This window comes from Chiloscyllium punctatum, chromosome 6 (genome assembly GCF_047496795.1).
Source record: "Chiloscyllium punctatum isolate Juve2018m chromosome 6, sChiPun1.3, whole genome shotgun sequence".
NCBI lineage: Eukaryota > Metazoa > Chordata > Chondrichthyes > Orectolobiformes > Hemiscylliidae > Chiloscyllium > Chiloscyllium punctatum.
Genome location: NC_092744.1, coordinates 38,355,715 through 38,372,297, shown reverse-complemented (window position 1 = coordinate 38,372,297; position 16,583 = coordinate 38,355,715). Strand labels below are relative to the sequence as shown.

Here is a 16,583-nt window from a genome sequence, read left to right as displayed (position 1 = left end):
TGCAGTGAAAGTTCCTGAACTATGCTGCTTCCTTATATCGATATAAAGAACATAGAACATAGAAAAATTCAGTGCAGTGAGTGTAAGGATCTCAGTGAACTGCTTGCATAAGTTGCTTGCTGTTTGCCATGAATCATGCTTCAGGACATTCTGCATACTACATTACTGCAATCTTGTACTGATCTACCCTTCTTCACCTGGTAAAGCTGGAGTCAAAGGAAAAGTTGGGTGGCAGGTGCAAGTACAGCAAACATTCTGTTGGTTGGAGTCATATTTGGCACAAAGGATGACAGTTGTGGTTGTGGAGGTCAATCATCTCAGCACAAAGGGACAGAAAGGTAGCTGGAGGGACAGGTAATATTGAGGAAGTGGGGAAGCTGCAGAAGGACTTGGAGAGATTAGGAGAGTGGGCAAAGAAATGGCATATGACATATAGTATGGGAAAGTGCAATTTGCAGGAAGAATATTTTCAAAATAGGAAAGGCTTCAGAAATTTGAAGCACAAAGGGTCTTTGGAGTCCTAGTTATTCCCTTAAAGTTAACAGGCATGTTCAGTTTACAGTTAGGAAGGCAATTGAAACATTAGCATTCAAGAGGACTAGAATCCAAGAGCAGAGATGTGCTGCTGAGGCTATACAAGGCTCTGATCAGACCAGTACAAGTCGTTCTCCTATAATGCGCATTTCGTCAATACAATTTGGCTGTAACGCAATTGATGAATTGGGGAACAATTTAATAAAAATGCGAACTCCTGTTGTTTATTATGTGATTCCATCCCTGGTTACCTTAAGTCCATGCTACTTCAGGTCAAGCAAAAGAAATTGGATGCTGGGGCAACTTTTATCTGACCCTATTGTTGATGCTTGCAAGAACGATTTAAAAATTATTACAGTAGAAAATATTTGGATTTCAAGATCTTCCTCATTCTGGACAGTGCATCAAGCCAACCTCCCACCATTTGGTGAGCTTTCTGAAAACATCAAAGATGAGGCAAAAACAGAAATTGCTGGGACAATTCAGCATGTCTGGCAGCATCTACAGAGACAAAGCAGAGTTAACATTTTGAGTTCGGTGGCCCTTCTTCCAAATAATTCGCTGAGCAGTTTCTGTTTTCCAGCATCCACAGTTCTTTGGTTTCCTTTGAGGCAAAGATCAGGATCAGAGGCTGGTGAACCTGTGGAATCATTACCACAGAGTACTATTGAAACTGGATTGTTTACTGTATTCAAAGCTGTGACAGGTTTTTTGGACAATAACAAGAACAAGGGTTGTGGGGTTCAGGAAGGAAAGTAGAGGATTATCAGATCAAGGTAAAAAGGTAAAAACATCAGTCAGGATCTAATTGTATGGCAATGGGTTAAATGGCTTACTTCTGCTCCTATATCTTATGAATCTTATGGATCAGTTATTGAATTTAATAATCATGTATGTGGTAGGAAAATAACTCCCTCCAGTTGATTTTTTGTTATTCCTTGCATAGTTTGAGTTGGGTATTGTACCATTCTTCATGGTAGCTTTTCTGTGGTAGACACAATCTGTACGCTGTCTACAGTAATTTTCTCATTTCCTCTCTTCAGGTTGAAAGCTCAGTTGGCCCAAAAACCTGGCAGTGAATAGTCTGGGCTTCTTGTCCACTCCTACATAAGCACAAGAAAAATGCAGTTACTGTCATAATTATTATTAGCATTCTAGCATGAAATTTATTTGATTGTAGCATTAACAGAGACTTTAACCGACAAATAACTTCCTTTATAAAGTATACAGAAAAATAATTTTATAAAGCATTACACGTTAACAGGTTAAATTCACTTCCCATTTTAATGGACACGGTATCCAAAAGTTAGTTCTGAACTTGTTTTGTGGTGCATTCTGAATCACGCGACTGAACAAAGAACAGTATTTTCCTGTTCTGAGGGCATCCTCCCTTTAAGAGGAGAGATAGTTTATCGGGAGCTGTGCTTCACTTTGCAGCCCATTGGATGAATCTGAGAAGCTGGTAATAGAATTGGAGGTTCTCTTTGTTTGCTTCAAGTTCGTAAAAGGCATTAGGCCAAACCAAACCCACGATATTTTGGGGCCAACTCACTTATTTCGAAACTATAACTGCTGTGAGGAATCTGTAAATATTCCCTCTTGTCAGTGTCTGGAGTAAGAACAGCAACGTTGGTTGGACCCGCAATTCCTGAGTCAGTTCAAGACGGTAAGTGAAGCGATCACCTGTCACAGGGACCATTTTATTTAGCTTTTATTATGAATGATTGTGTGATATTAATCAAGAATACGTTGTTTCAGCATTCCGATGTATTTGTCTGTTTTGCTTTCAACGTTTTATTTTTACCATCGTAAAGCTTGGCTTTTTTTTCGGTTCTCGTCGAGAGTAGCTGTAAGTGCCACTGGGAACTTGCCACCTTTATATAATAAAGCACAGTTGCGTCATGGGGTTAGAGCCTGGACATGAATACAACGGATTGTCATTTGAACAGGGGCTGATTAGAGGAAAAAAAACATTGAGGACATTTTGCAAAGGAAAGCAGAGTGTCTCTTTTAACATTATTTGACATAGCATTCAGTGCAACCCAGAAGATCAGGAGACGGAGGATGGAGTGTGAAAATAAACCATATCTGTCTTGTCCTGGTTTCACCACCGAGTGCTGATTGCCTCGGCGATAACCCGAGAGTGGGACCCAGTTGTCGTGTTTCTGGGGAGATTCGATACCATTCTGCTGGCGAGGGCTGCTGCGGACAAACGCACCGTATTTTTCCAGTGTGTTTAACTTCTCACATGTATCCTCAGTCACGAAGCACTTGTTCCTTACAATTCAAGAAGCGGTCTCCCGGGGGGGGGAGGGGGCATCAACAATCAGAGGGGAACAATAAAGATCCCCCGATGCCAAATCGGAAACTCCTCCAGCAGCGGCTAAGCCGCTTTATTTATCTTAAAATTCCCTGCATTGTGTCGAGCTCGAGGTCACAAAACTGAAAAAAAAACCCAACGTGTTGCCTGTATGTTTTTTCTCTCTGTTTCTTCTGCTGCTTTCGAGCTCTGAGTCTGTATTTGTGAACGTTGAAAGTGCCATATTTTCTATTCAATCTCCCCCCCCCCCCCCCCAAAACCCAAAACCCAAAACCCCAATCTGGGGGACAGCGTCTACACGCGAAGGTATTGCTGCTGAAGCATTTGATGACGATTAGCTGCCCTCGGGTGCAGATTGCACAGGTTATTCCTCCTCCCCCACCTTCTGTGTAAACATGCAGTAACAGGAAGGATGTTTATGGAATGCAGTTAGTGTCTGCAGGCGTGTGGATAGGCTCTTGGCATGAGCGAATGATTGGCTCTGCTCCCTCTCTCTCTCACACACACAAACCGAGAGGCTTGCCTTTTCATTTTTTTTTTCGTAAGAGCTGGTGCGGGAGGGAGAAAGGGACTGATGTTCACCACGACAGATGGTCTAGCATAACTGATCGTCAAGAAAACTTGCAGCATCTTAGTGACCAATCGTGCGAGCCCGCCCTGATAGCCAGCAATGAAGACGGCGGGAAAGGGCTAATTAGCAGCTGTGCAGTGTCAATCGGTTCTCGCTGGTCTTCTGGTCCGGATGCAGCTGTCTACAGAGGAAAGTTTTGCAGCACCGCTTATGGTAATACACGTAATAATTTCGATCGATTTTATTAGAATTTTGATCTCGTGCTCTGAAACTCCAATCGGATTTTGACTCTTGGTTCTGCTGCCGATATTGCTGTTGCGACGATATTTAAACGTTTTTATTAGCTTTGTATGCGAAACAATTGACTACACGTTCCACATATTTGATTTTGCCAGGGTTGTTTTTAAGGTCGATGTATTTGTTTATAATCTAGTAACACTCGTGGGTTGGAGTGGATGCTTTAATACCAATAGGTAAGCCCAATGTAGCGCGAATGAAAATCTTTGGAGTTTTCTGTTTTGCCTCCAGGAGAAACAAGAGCTAAAGGGTCAACCGTACAGTAATCCACCTGGTCCAGCCTTCCAGGATCTTGTGCGTAATGGGGATGGGTTAGCTCAGTTGGCTGGGCGACTCGTCAGTTATGCAGGGTGATGCGAACAGCTGCGCTGGAAGTTTCTATGAATGAACTTCCCATCTCAACCCTCAGGTTAAACCACCACTAATTGTCTCTCGCTAATGAAAAAAAGAAGCCCTGTGGTCCAGTAGGACTATGGATGACTTTATCTAATACCTAAGAACAGAGATACACATGATAATGTTTTGGCTGGTCCTGTAACATCTGCATTCCATAAAATACAGTTAGATCAAAGTCAGGCCATAACTCTTAAGTTTGGTCAGTTAGGCCAACTTGTATTTACAGAGCACCTTTTAACATAGTAAAATATTTGCAGGAACTCTATAGGATGATCAGTGAACCACAAAAGGAAATGGAATGTAGATGACCAATGCTTGGTCAAAGAGAGAAATCTTGAGGAACATCTTTAAGGAAGAAACATAAGTTGAGATGTTTTGGGGAGGAAATTTAAGACTATAAGGCTTTGGCAACTGAAGGCCGGAAATAGGACAATTAAAATTTGGGATCTCGAGGTTAGACTTGGGTGTGCAGAGATCCAATAGGATTTTAGGACTGGAGGTAATTATAGATATACATAATATAATGGGTGATGAGTATGTTGAAGGGTAGTTTGGTGGCTCCTGCCTAATGTATCCTCCTCTGTTTTGACATCCATTTCTATCTGATTGCACAGACATGCAATGGTTGGATTTTTTTCCAATTTTAAGATGAACACAATTTTTTTTGTGTAGAGAAATCTGCCATGTAGACTCTAAGTTCTGGAGAAAAAGGAAAATAGGATAGTTAAGTTTAACAGTTTACTGTGAAAAATAATTCCCCTCAACTCATTGTGCGTATATTGGCTGTTTGCTAGATCAAAGTCGTAGAATTTTTCCTTAAACCATATTTTCTTCAGCGAGGAACTAAATGAATTACTCTTTTTGATTCATCCCACAAAAATGCCCTTGAAAAGAGAGTGAAGGTTTCATCATCTTGTTGAAGCCAACTGTTATTTATGGCTTACATGATCTTGAACATTCTTACCAGTACAGTCTTGTGAAAAAAACTTGCTGAAGCCTGTCATTTATATAAGACTTATGATTTGCTTAATTTACTTTATAGAAAGTCTTACAATGTCAGTTTTTAAGCCAAACAAATTCAAACTCTCTCTCTGCTTTAAAAATGAACATTAACTTAAAACTTTTTAAAAAACTTTTACCACTTAAATGAAGAGGGCGGAATACCATCTGCTGATAAGAAATGTACGGGAAATTTCACAACATAATATTCTCATATTCAAATACTCTCAAATCCAGTTGTATATTTTGTGTAGTTTACATTTTATTTGTCTTCAGAAGATTAGATGGCGGCATGGTGACACAGTGGTTAGCACTGCTGCCTCACAGCGCCAGAGACCCGGGTTCAATTCCCGCCTCAGGCGACTAACTGTGTGGAGTTTGCACGTCCTCCCCGTGTCTGCGTGGGTTTCCTCCGGGTGCTCCGGTTTCCTCCCACAGTCCAAAGATGTGCAGGTCAGGTGAATTGGCCATGCAAAATTGCCCGTAGTGTTAGGTAAGGGGTAAATGTAGGGGTATGGGTGGGTTGCGCTTCGGCGGGGCGGTGTGGACTTGTTGGGCCGAAGGGCCTGTTTCCACACTGTAAGTAATCTAATCTAATCAAAGAAGATTGACTGCACAACTGATTGCCCAGTTGCTATCATTTGTTGCATTCAAAGACTATTAAAAGTTGCTGTTAGGGAAAATAGGTTCTGAATTTCCTTTCTTGTTAGTTATTGGATCTATACAGATACAAGCCTATTGTAAACAGGTTTGGAGTGATCATCTGCATAAAGGACAAATGTGGTTGCAATACTAATCTCAGCACTTTCTGGACCTTGAGTATTTATTCCCACAAATTTCTCTCACAATGAATTTTCACATGTACCAACAAAAGAACACAAGAACAAGGAACAGAAATACATAATTTATCTGTTTGAGCTTGCTCCTTCATTCAATATGATGATTGCTGATCTGATTGTAATCTCAAATCCACATGCCTGCCTACCACTGATAACATTTCACACCATGGCTCATCAAAAATCTGTTCACTTCTGCCTTAAAATATTCAAAGTCTCGGCCTCCATTGCCTTTTCAGGAAGAGAATTTCAAAGACTCATGATGCTTTGTACTTTAAAAAACAACTGTCTTGGTTGACATATTATTTTTAAACAGTGACCCTCGGTTCTAGGTTCTTCCAATGAGGGTGCAATAGTAGTGTCCCTCTCCCTGGATTGGGAAACCTGGGTTCAAGTCCCACCTGCTGCAGAGGTGTGTAGTAGTATTTCTGAACACATTGATTAGAAAAATAGGTAAATAATAATCCTGTCAAGACCTTTCAGAATCTTGTATGTTTCAATCAAATTGCCTCTTAGTATTCTAAACTTCAGCAGTTACAAGTGTAGCCTAGCCAACTTTTCCTCATAAGAATTTCCATTGCCTCCTCCACTTATATTCTGATGCATTTGTATCCTTCCTAAACTGACCAATACTGTATGTGGATCTCCAGATGTGGTCTCATCAGTACTTTGTAGTGTAACAGTGTGACCTCCCAACTTTTGCATTCAGTTCATACCACAATAAATAACAATTACTTGCTGTATCTGCCTACTAGCCTGTTGTGAATCATGCACTAGAACACCTAGATCCCTCCGCATCTTAGAACTCTGCAATCTGTCGTTCTGCAATTTAGAAACGTGCCTTTTTGGTCTTCCTCAAGATGCATAATTTCACAACTTCCTATAGTCTACTTAATTTACCAGGTCCATGTCCACTCACTTGATCTATCTACCTTTGTAGCCATCATATTTTCTCTTCCCTTGCCTTTACTTACTTTCCTCCCTGTCTTTGTGTCATCAGCAAAATTTTTAACCATGCTTTCTATCCCTTCAACCAAATCATTTGTATAAATTTTAAACAGTTGAATTCCCATAACTGATCTATGCAGAGCACTGCTTGTTATATCTTATTAACCATAAAAGACCCATTTATGCCCATTCTCTGCCTCAGATGACAAAGCCAGTTTTCTGTCCATGCTAATACACTACCCTGTACACCATGAACTTTTATTTTCTATAGAAACCTTTGTATCACTTTATCAACTGCCTTCTCAAAATCTTAAGTTTGGTATATCCAATAATTCCCCTTTATCCACTGGATGCTATTTCCTTAAATAACATCATCAGTAGAGTGGCTAAACAGGCAAACGCTTTCACAAAACCATGTTGGCTCTGCCTGATTACCTTGAACTGCCAAACTACTTTCATAGCAGCTTTTAACATTTCCCCACTGATAGATGTTAAGCCAACTGGCCTGTGGTTTCCTGCTTGGCCTAAAACATCCACTTCTCCACTTCCTGATGCTGCCTGGCTTGCTATGTTTTTCCAGCCTCCTGTTTATCTACTTTTGGATTCCAGCATCTGCAATTTTTCTCTCTCTGGCCTATTGTTCCACCACTTGTAGGTTGCAAGTACCTGACGGTGCTGCGATATCTCGAGATCTGTGTGGTGGTGGTGCCCTCTTTAAACCCCAAGTCAAGCATTGGTGTCTGGAGTTGCCCTTCACTGTACATGTAGTGAGAGAGTAACTGCAAACCAACCCTACAGCACAACAGTAGGTCTGATTCTTCATTGCGCATACAAGTGCACATTCTTATACTTATTGCTGATTAAGAAGCAAACCACACAGCTTCTCTATCCTTAGACTCATCTTATATTACAATCCTGTCTAAGTTAATGCTAGTCTTTCTCTACTATCCAGTGTATTCCAACATTTTATCTTTTGTTCGATAGGGGGCCATCACATAAAAGAAAGCCTTGAAATGGTTCAAAGCATTTACTTTCATTCAGAGAAGTGAACAAAAAACAGTTTAATTTGCATCTCAAAACTGAAATTGATTGCTTGCCTTTTGAGCACTAACTAAGTTACTATCAGTGAGTGATCACTGCATCCAGCTTTCATCAACTGTAACTGGGTATCAGTCAAGTCCTGTTTGGCTTGTTGTGTTTGATGCTGCAGCACTCTACTGTGCATTAGGTGATGCTGTTCCTACTCCATGTCCTCATCTTCCACCTCAGAAAACTGCTGCTGCTCCCCCAGCTCTTCAGCCTCCACCACATCCTGTCTTTGCTTGCTGCAGTTATGCAGAGCACAGCATGCTAGGAATATGTGGCACGCTCTGTCCAACGTATCTGGCGCTGACTTCTAAGGTCATCACAAATAACTTGCAGATTGATGAAATGAAACCCTTTCTATTGATGAAGTCATTGTGTTACATGACTGCACTCTTTTTGACTTTGAAATTAAACGCTTGTGAATGTAAGAAATTTTTATTCAATTCAGTGCTACTGTTCAGTCATTTGTTTGCAAGACTTTGGACAATACTAGTAAATGCTGTTTACAGATTCCACAAAAAATGCAGCCTATATATTTCTAGTAGCTAAACGTTACTTCGCTTTAACTGACTGATATTTTTTCTTCTTAACCACACAGATGTCAAACTATAAGCGTGCAACTTTTGAAGATGATGATCCTACAGAATTAGCAACAGATGGCAATGCCTCACCAGAAAGTGTGGAGGTTTGTAGAATTGACTGGTCAAACTGATTTTTATTAAATCATGGTTTCTTGTCCAGCCTAATACTCATTTCCTTTATTTGTATACGTGATGAATGTTTAGGAAGTCGTTTCATGATATGGTGTCAACTCAGTTTCTTTAGTAACAATGTGCACAGGAAAGTGCAGTTACTGCTACAGCATAATCAAGAACAGCCACATTGTATCCTTTGTTTATCCATTTTCTTTTGGTTTTTTTAAAGATAGTGACTAACAATTTCTTCATTGTGATGTCTATTGGAATAGTCCTGATTATAGTAGTTTCATGAGGAGAGTAAACAGTAATATTTATTTTGCTTTCCCATAAACAAAACCTAACTGCTCAGATATTTGAGTTTTTCTGCAGTGTTCATATTTTGAGAAATGAGTCATTTTGAACTGCTTGCTTATCTATGTTTGAAATTGGGCAGGTTCTTGCTATGCATGTGTTTTTAAAGCAGTGCTTGAACTTTAAGATCCCCACCATATATGCTTTGAAAATTGGGCTCTTTGCTAAAACATGGAACCGGTCCTTTGTAGTTCTGGATGGACAACATATTGGGACATTTTCTTTCTTAATTTTAAACTGAAAGCAGTCCCATTTTGCTGCTTTGGAGTTCAACATGTTGCATTTACGTTTACATGAAGATTTAATTACTAATTAATTATACTTTGAGATAAAAGGAATGAGGAATGTTAAATAAGGAAAGATTGAACAGATTTGGCCCATACTCATTAGAGTTTAGAAGAATGAGTGGTCTTAGTGAAATACATCCAGGGTTTGGAGGGAATTTGACAGGGTAGATGCTGAGAGGATATTTCCTGTACTGGAGGAAATCTAGAATTAGGGGACCTAACTTTAAAATAAGGGATCTTCCTTATAGAGCCATAGAGGTTTACAGCACAGAAAAAGGCTCTTCAGCCCATTGAATCTATGACCTTCAACAACCAGCACCAAACTGTTCTTATCCCATTTTCCAGCACTTGGCCTATAGCATTGTATGCTTTGGGATATAAGGTTTAGATGAGGAATTTGTTCTGAAGTTGGGAAGGTGAGTGATTGGGGGAGGAAGGTTTGGCAGGAAAGTGGAGTTAAAACCACAGACAGATCAGCCACGATCGTATTGAATGGAAGAGCAGGCTAAGTGGGTCAAATGATATACTCCAGCTTTTATTTAGAGTCTTAGAGATGTATAGCATGGAAATAGACCCTTTGGTCCAATGTGTCCACGCCGACCAGATATTCTAACCTAATCTAGTCCCACTTGCCCCCCCAGCACTTAGCCCATATCCCTCTGAACCCTCCTATTCATTCACCCATCCAGATGCCTTTTAAGTGTTGTATTTATTATGGACTGTGTGGAACATTTCATCTGTACTGTACTTAGTATCAGCATATTCAATCATAACTCCAGTCTCAGAACACAAGATGCACTGGAAGTACTTCTAATTCCTTACGTGAAGCATTTTTGTCACATTTTATGACGCACTCTTAAATGTACTGTATAAGCGAGTTCAATTTTTTTGGCAAATCTCAATTCATTTTGTAGTGGCTTAAGTCCACAGTACCAAAGTGCCTGTTTAGAGGGGAGGCACTGGCCTAGTGGTATTATTGCAAGACTATTAATCTAGATATTGTCCTGAGGTCCCAAATTTCAATTCTACCAAGGCAGATGATGAACTTGAATTCAATAAAAATCCTGGGATTACAAGTATTATAATTGTGAGATCATTGACCATCATAACACTTAAAACAAGTGATTCTTTTTCATTCATTCATGGGATGTGGTCAGCATTTGCTGGTAGGTCAGCATTTATTACCCGTCCCTAATTGACCAAGGGCAGTTAAGAGTCAACCACATTGCTGTGGGTCCAGAGTAACATGTTGGCCAGATCAGGTAAGGACAGCGGTTACCTTTACCAGAGGATATTAATGAACTAGGTGGTTTTTTTTCTGATAATTGATAATAATTTCATGGTCACCATTAGACTCTTAATTCCAGTTTTTTAAAAAATTGAATTCAAATTCTAAAATTTTCCTTGGCAGGATTCAAACCTGAGTGCCCGGGAGATTATCAAGATTAATTGTTGAACGTTAGTACGACTCGACCTCGCCTCCCCTCTAAACAGGCATTTTGATACTCTGGACTTAACAGACTACAAAATGCTGGATTAGTGGTGCTGGAAGAGCACAGCAGTTCAGGCAGCATCCAAGTAGCTTCGAAATCGATGTTTCGGGCAAAAGCCCTTCATCAGGAATAAAGGCAGTGAGCCTGAAGTGTGGAGAGATAAGCTAGAGTAGGGTGGGCGTGGGGAGAAAGTAGCATAGAGTACAATGGATGAGTGGGGGAGGGGATGAAGGTGATAGGTCAAGGAGGAGAGGGTGGAGTGGATAGGTGGAAAAGATAGGCAGGTAGGACAAGTCCGGACAAGTGGGCGGCACGGTGGCACAGTGGTTAGCACTGCTGCCTCACAGTGCCTGAGACCCGGGTTCAATTCCCGCCTCAGGCGACTGACTGTGTGGAGTTTGCACGTTCTCCCCGTGTCTGCGTGGGTTTCCTCCGGGTGCTCCGGTTTCCGCCCACAGTCCAAAGATGTGCAGGCCAGGTGAATTGGCCATGCTAAATTGCCCATAGTGTTAGGTAAGGGGTAAATGAATATGTAGATGTAGGGGTATGGGTGGGTTACGCTTCGGCGGGGCGGTGTGGACTTGTTGGGCCGAAGGGCCTGTTTCCACACTGTAAGTAATCTAATCTAATCTAAAGTTAAGGAGACAGTTACTGAGCTGGAAGTTTAGAACTAGGGTGAGGTGGGGGAAGGGGAAATGAGGAAACTGTTGAAGTCCACATTGATGCCCTGGGGTTGAAGTGTTCCGAGGCGGAAGATGAGGCGTTCTTCCTCCAGGCGTCTGGTGGTGAGGGAGCGGCGGTGAAGGAGGCCCAGGACCTCCATGTCCTCGGCAGAGTGGGAGGGGGAAGTTGAACTGTTGGGCCACGGGGCGGTGTGGTTGATTGGTGCGGGTGTCCCGGAGATGTTCCCTAAAGCGCTCTGCTAGGAGGCGCCTAGTCTCCCCAATGTAGAGGAGCCTTCCACATCCAAAGTTTTACTTGCACATCCACTAATATCATTTATTGTATCCGTTGCTCCCGATGCGGTCTTCTCTACATTGGGGAGACTGGGCGCCTCCTAGCAGAGCGCTTTAGGGAACATCTCCGGGACACCCGAACCAATCAACCACACCGCCCCGTGGCCCAACAGTTCAACTCCCCCTCCCACTCTGCCGAGGACATGGAGGTGCTGGGCCTCCTTCGCCGCTCCCTCACCACCAGACGCCTGGAGGAAGAACGCCTCATCTTCCGCATCGGAACACTTCAACCCCAGGGCATCAATGTGGACTTCAACAGTTTCCTCATTTCCCCTTCCCCCACCTCACCCTAGTTCTAAACTTCCAGCTCAGTAACTGTCCCCATAACTTGTCCGGACTTGTCCTACCTGCCTATCTTATTTTCCACCTATCCACTCCACCCTCTCCTCCTTGACCTATCACCTTCATCCCCTCCCCCACTCACCCATTGTACTCTATGCTACTTTCTCCCCACGCCCACCCTCCTCTAGCTTATCTCTCCATGCTTCAGGCGCACTGCCTTTATTTCTGATGAAGGGCTTTTGCCCGAAACGTCGATTTCAGAGCTACTTGGATGCTGCCTGAACTGCTGTGCTCTTCCAGCACCACTAATCCAAAATCTGGTTTCCAGCATCTGCAGTCATTGTTTTTATCTCGTAGACTACAAAATGCGTTGAAATTTGATGTAAAATAGATTTTGTTGTGCATTTGACATCATAAAACATGTCAGGGTACTTACAGTTACATCACATTATAAACATTTGCTATAAATTCTGTATCTTCAGACCTTATACTCCACAACCACCTGATGAAGGAGCAGCACTCTGAAAGCTAGTGCTTCCAAATAAACCTGTTGGACTATAACCTGGTGTTGTGTGACTTTTAACTTTAACTTTGTACACCCCCTAGTCCAACACCAGCATCTCTAAATCAAAATAGCTGAAGACATTTTCATTAGCACTGCAGTAGTGCCCAAGAGGCTAGAGTTAGAAAAAAGGAAATACCATTGAAGGTGATGGACTTGGAGGTGATTACAGTGATAGGGAAGGAAGATGCCGTAGAGGTTGGTGAACAAAGATAGGAGAATTTAAAAATTGAGACTCTGCTTATCTGTGAGCTTCTATTGGATGAATGGGACTTGATGTAAGGTAGGACATGGTCAGTACAGTTATAGATTACATGACGTTCATGTAGCGTAAAAGGTGGGAGGCTGTTAGCAATGCCTTGGAATAGTTAAAGATTTAATCATGTTTCCAGGTAAATTAGTGTTATGTCAATGTATCTCTATTTAGATACACAATCTGAGGGATAGAGGGGTTTAAGCTTATAAACCTATAATATTGACGACTTTTCCCCTTTAAAAGTAATAATGCCTTTTGTTAATTATCTTTGATGTAGATTTGAATTAAATCACAGAAATCTGTGGTCAGTCAAATATTTTTCACACTGTAGTTTTTAATTTTTCGCTGTTGGTCCCAAATCTACCCCGTAGATTCCCTTGTGCACAAATGCACAGTAAGTCTCAGTAAAGAAATTACTTCTGTGGTGGCTATCTGATCATTCTCCATTAGAAGGATGCACCTTTTTTCACAATGTAATTTTTTAGTTTAAATGATCATAATGCTTAGTCTTAATGTTTCTTTTGTTCAAGGGCTTGGTGATAATTTATATTGAAAGGAAAATTTATATTGAAATTTCTCATTGAATTCTCAACAGGTTGGTTTCAGAAAAGGTAAATCGCTTTCTTTGGGATCAATTGGAACAATAACACAGTTGGAACTGACCTTGTTAGCAGTCCTCTTGGTTGTAGTCATGGCCCTGATTGGTTGTGTTATTACTCTGGTAATAAAAAATTCCCAAGGTAAGCTAAAATTGGGTAATCCATTATGTAGATTTAGTTTTTTCTGATTATTCTTTTGAATACTGCATACTGGCAATACCTTTTAGTTTCTCTTTCATTTTATCTACTCTTAATGTTCTACATCCTTTTTAAAGATCATAGATCTGTTTTAAAAAGCAAAAATCCTCTTAAAATTCTGAACTTGTATCTGTATTATTTGGGGCAACTTTTGGGTCATTCTAAAGTGTCATCGAGGTAGTTTTAAAGAGTATTTAATGTTGTGATGTTGTAAGTATGAAAACGAATTTAAGCATTGCATTGACCTACAATTAGCAATGACATATGTCTAAATGATCAATTTTAGTATTTGATTAAAAGATTAATTTTCCAGTATACCAGTGTAACTCCCTTGCGCTTCTTTGAAGTGAGCCATGAGGTTGTCTTGGGAGGGTAGCTGTAGGTTTCTGTCAATTATCATTGATTATATGAGAATTTCTGTAAAATAGTCTTTTATTTTACAAATGTACTAGCCTGAAGATCACAAATAAAATGAGTTGATTTGTTCCAACTCAGAGTTTAATGGGGAAATGGCCATAATTTACGATAGCATAAATTTGTGCTAGCATTGACACTGACACTGCTAAGGTGGACGATAGGCTGCTTCTAACAAAAGCTGCTCTAATTTTTATGATTCATTTGTCCATGGCATGTGTTGCCAAACAAAGACACCTTGGAGTGCAAGTTCATACTTCCTTGAAAGTGGAGCCGCAGGTAGATAGGGTACTGAAGTGTTTGGTATGCTTGCCTTTATTGGTCAGTACATTGAGTGTGGGAGTTGGGAGGTCATGTTGTGGTTGTACAGGACATTGGTTAGACCACTTTTGGAATTCTATGTTCAATTCTGATATCTTTCCTATCGGAAGGATGTTGTGTAACTTGAAAGAATTCAGGAAAGATTTACAAGAATGTTGCTAGGGTTGGAGGTTTGAGCTATATGGAGAGGTTGAATAGGCTGGGACTGTTTTGCCTGGAGTATTGGAGTTTATAAAATCATGAGGGGCACGATAAGGTGAATCGTCAAAATCTAGAGGCATAGATTTAAGGTGAAAGGAGAAAGATTTAAAAGGGACCTGAGGGACAACGTTTTCATGCAGAAGGTGATATGTATGGAATGAGCTGCTAGAGGAAGTGGTGGAGACTGGTACAATAACAACATCTAAAAGGCATCTGGATGGGAATGCAAATAGGAGGGGTATGGAGGGATATGGACAAAATGCTAGAAAATGGGACGAGATTAACTTAGGATATCTGGTCGGCATGGACAATTTGGACCAAAGGGTCTGTTTCTGTGCTGTACATCACTATGACTAAAGCTTTCTTCTCTCACCTTAAACCTATGAACTCTAGTTTTGGACTCCCTTCACCTCAGTAAAAAACCTTAATTATTCACCTTTTCTGTACCTCTTATGGTTTTTATAAACCTTTTATAAAGTCTCCCCTCAGCCTCTTATACTCCAGGGAAAGAACTCCCAGCCTATCCAGCTTCGCCATAAAATACAAACCCCTCCAGTCTCCGTAACATCCTTTCTCCACCCTTTCCAATTTAATAACATCCTTCTTCTAACAGGGTGGCTAGAATTGTATGCAGTACTCCAAATGTCTTGGATAGATGCAACATACGTCCCAACTTCTATACTCAGTGCTCTGACCAATGAAAGCAAGTGTGTCAAATGCTTTCTTGACCACTGCTTAACTAGCATGCCATTTTCAAGGGGCTATGCATCTGCACTCCTAGGTCTCTCTGTTGGAACACCTCCCTTATGTCCTACCATTAAGTGTGTAAGTCCTGCCCTGGTTTCTTTTACCAAAATGCAGCACCTCTCATTTATCTAAATTAAACTCTATCTGCCATCCTTGGCTCAGTGGCCCAGCTGATCAAGATCTCTTTGTACTCTTAAATAACCTTCTTCACTGTCCACTTTACCACCAGTTTTGGTGTAATCCCCAAACAGAAAAATCAAGTGTCTATATTCTCGCCCAAATTATTCATACAAATGACAAACAGCAGTGGACCCAGAACTGATCCTTGTGGCACACCGCCGGTCACAGGTCTTTAGTCCGAAAAACAACCCTCAATCACCAGCTTCTTTCCCACCATCAAGCCAATTTTGTATCCAGTTGGCCAGCTGTCCCTGAATCCCATGTGATCTTACCTTGCTAAGCATTCTACTATGTGGAACCTCATTGAAGGCCTTGCTAAAATCCATGTCATCAACATCTACAAATCTGTCTTCTTCACCACCTCTTCAAAAACCTCAGACAAGTTTTGAAACACTATTTCTCTCACACAAGCCATGCCGACTATCCTTAATCAGCCTCTGCTTCTCCAAATGGATGTTAATTCTGTCACTCAGAATTTCCTTCAACAACGTACCCACCACTATAGTTTCATGGCTTTTCCTTTCAGCCTTCCTTAAATAATGGCACAACATTAGACATTCTCTAAGTTTCTGGCATCTCACCTGTGGCTGTGATGATACAAATACCTCTGCTAGGGGTTCCACAATTTCTTACATAGCTTTCCACAATGTCCTGAGATGCACCTACAGTCATAGAGTCATAGAGATGTACAGCATGGAAACAGACCCTTCTGTCCAACCGTCCATACCAACCAGATATCCCAACCCAATCTAGTCCCACCTGCCAGTGGCTGGCCCATATCCCTCCAAACCCTTCCTATTCATATACCTATCCAAATGCCTCTTAAATGTTGCAATTGTATCAGCATCCACCACATCCTCTGGCAGCTCATTCCATACACGTACCACCCTCTGCGTGAAAAAGTTGCCCCTTAGGTCTCTTTTATATCTTTCCCCTCTCACCCTAAACTTGTGCCCTCTAGTTCTGGACTCCTCGACCCCAGGGAAAAGAC

General features: G+C 41.2%; 1 protein-coding gene across 4 annotated transcripts in view; it reads left to right on the top strand.

Annotated features, from left to right (window-relative positions):
- The window catches only part of LOC140478886 (endothelin-converting enzyme 2-like), a 192,450-nt gene that overhangs the window by 55,698 nt on the left and 120,169 nt on the right, over window positions 1-16,583 (top strand). For 2 of the 4 annotated variants that reach the window (XM_072572465.1, XM_072572461.1), the window contains exons 2-3: window positions 8,586-8,672; window positions 13,528-13,672. In XM_072572465.1, the coding sequence (XP_072428566.1) occupies window positions 8,586-8,672; window positions 13,528-13,672 (232 nt within the window). Of the gene's footprint in view, window positions 1-1,933; window positions 2,201-3,235; window positions 3,639-8,585; window positions 8,673-13,527; window positions 13,673-16,583 lie in introns of those variants that run through there. The other 2 variants (XM_072572464.1, XM_072572462.1) reach the window with 2 other exon arrangements.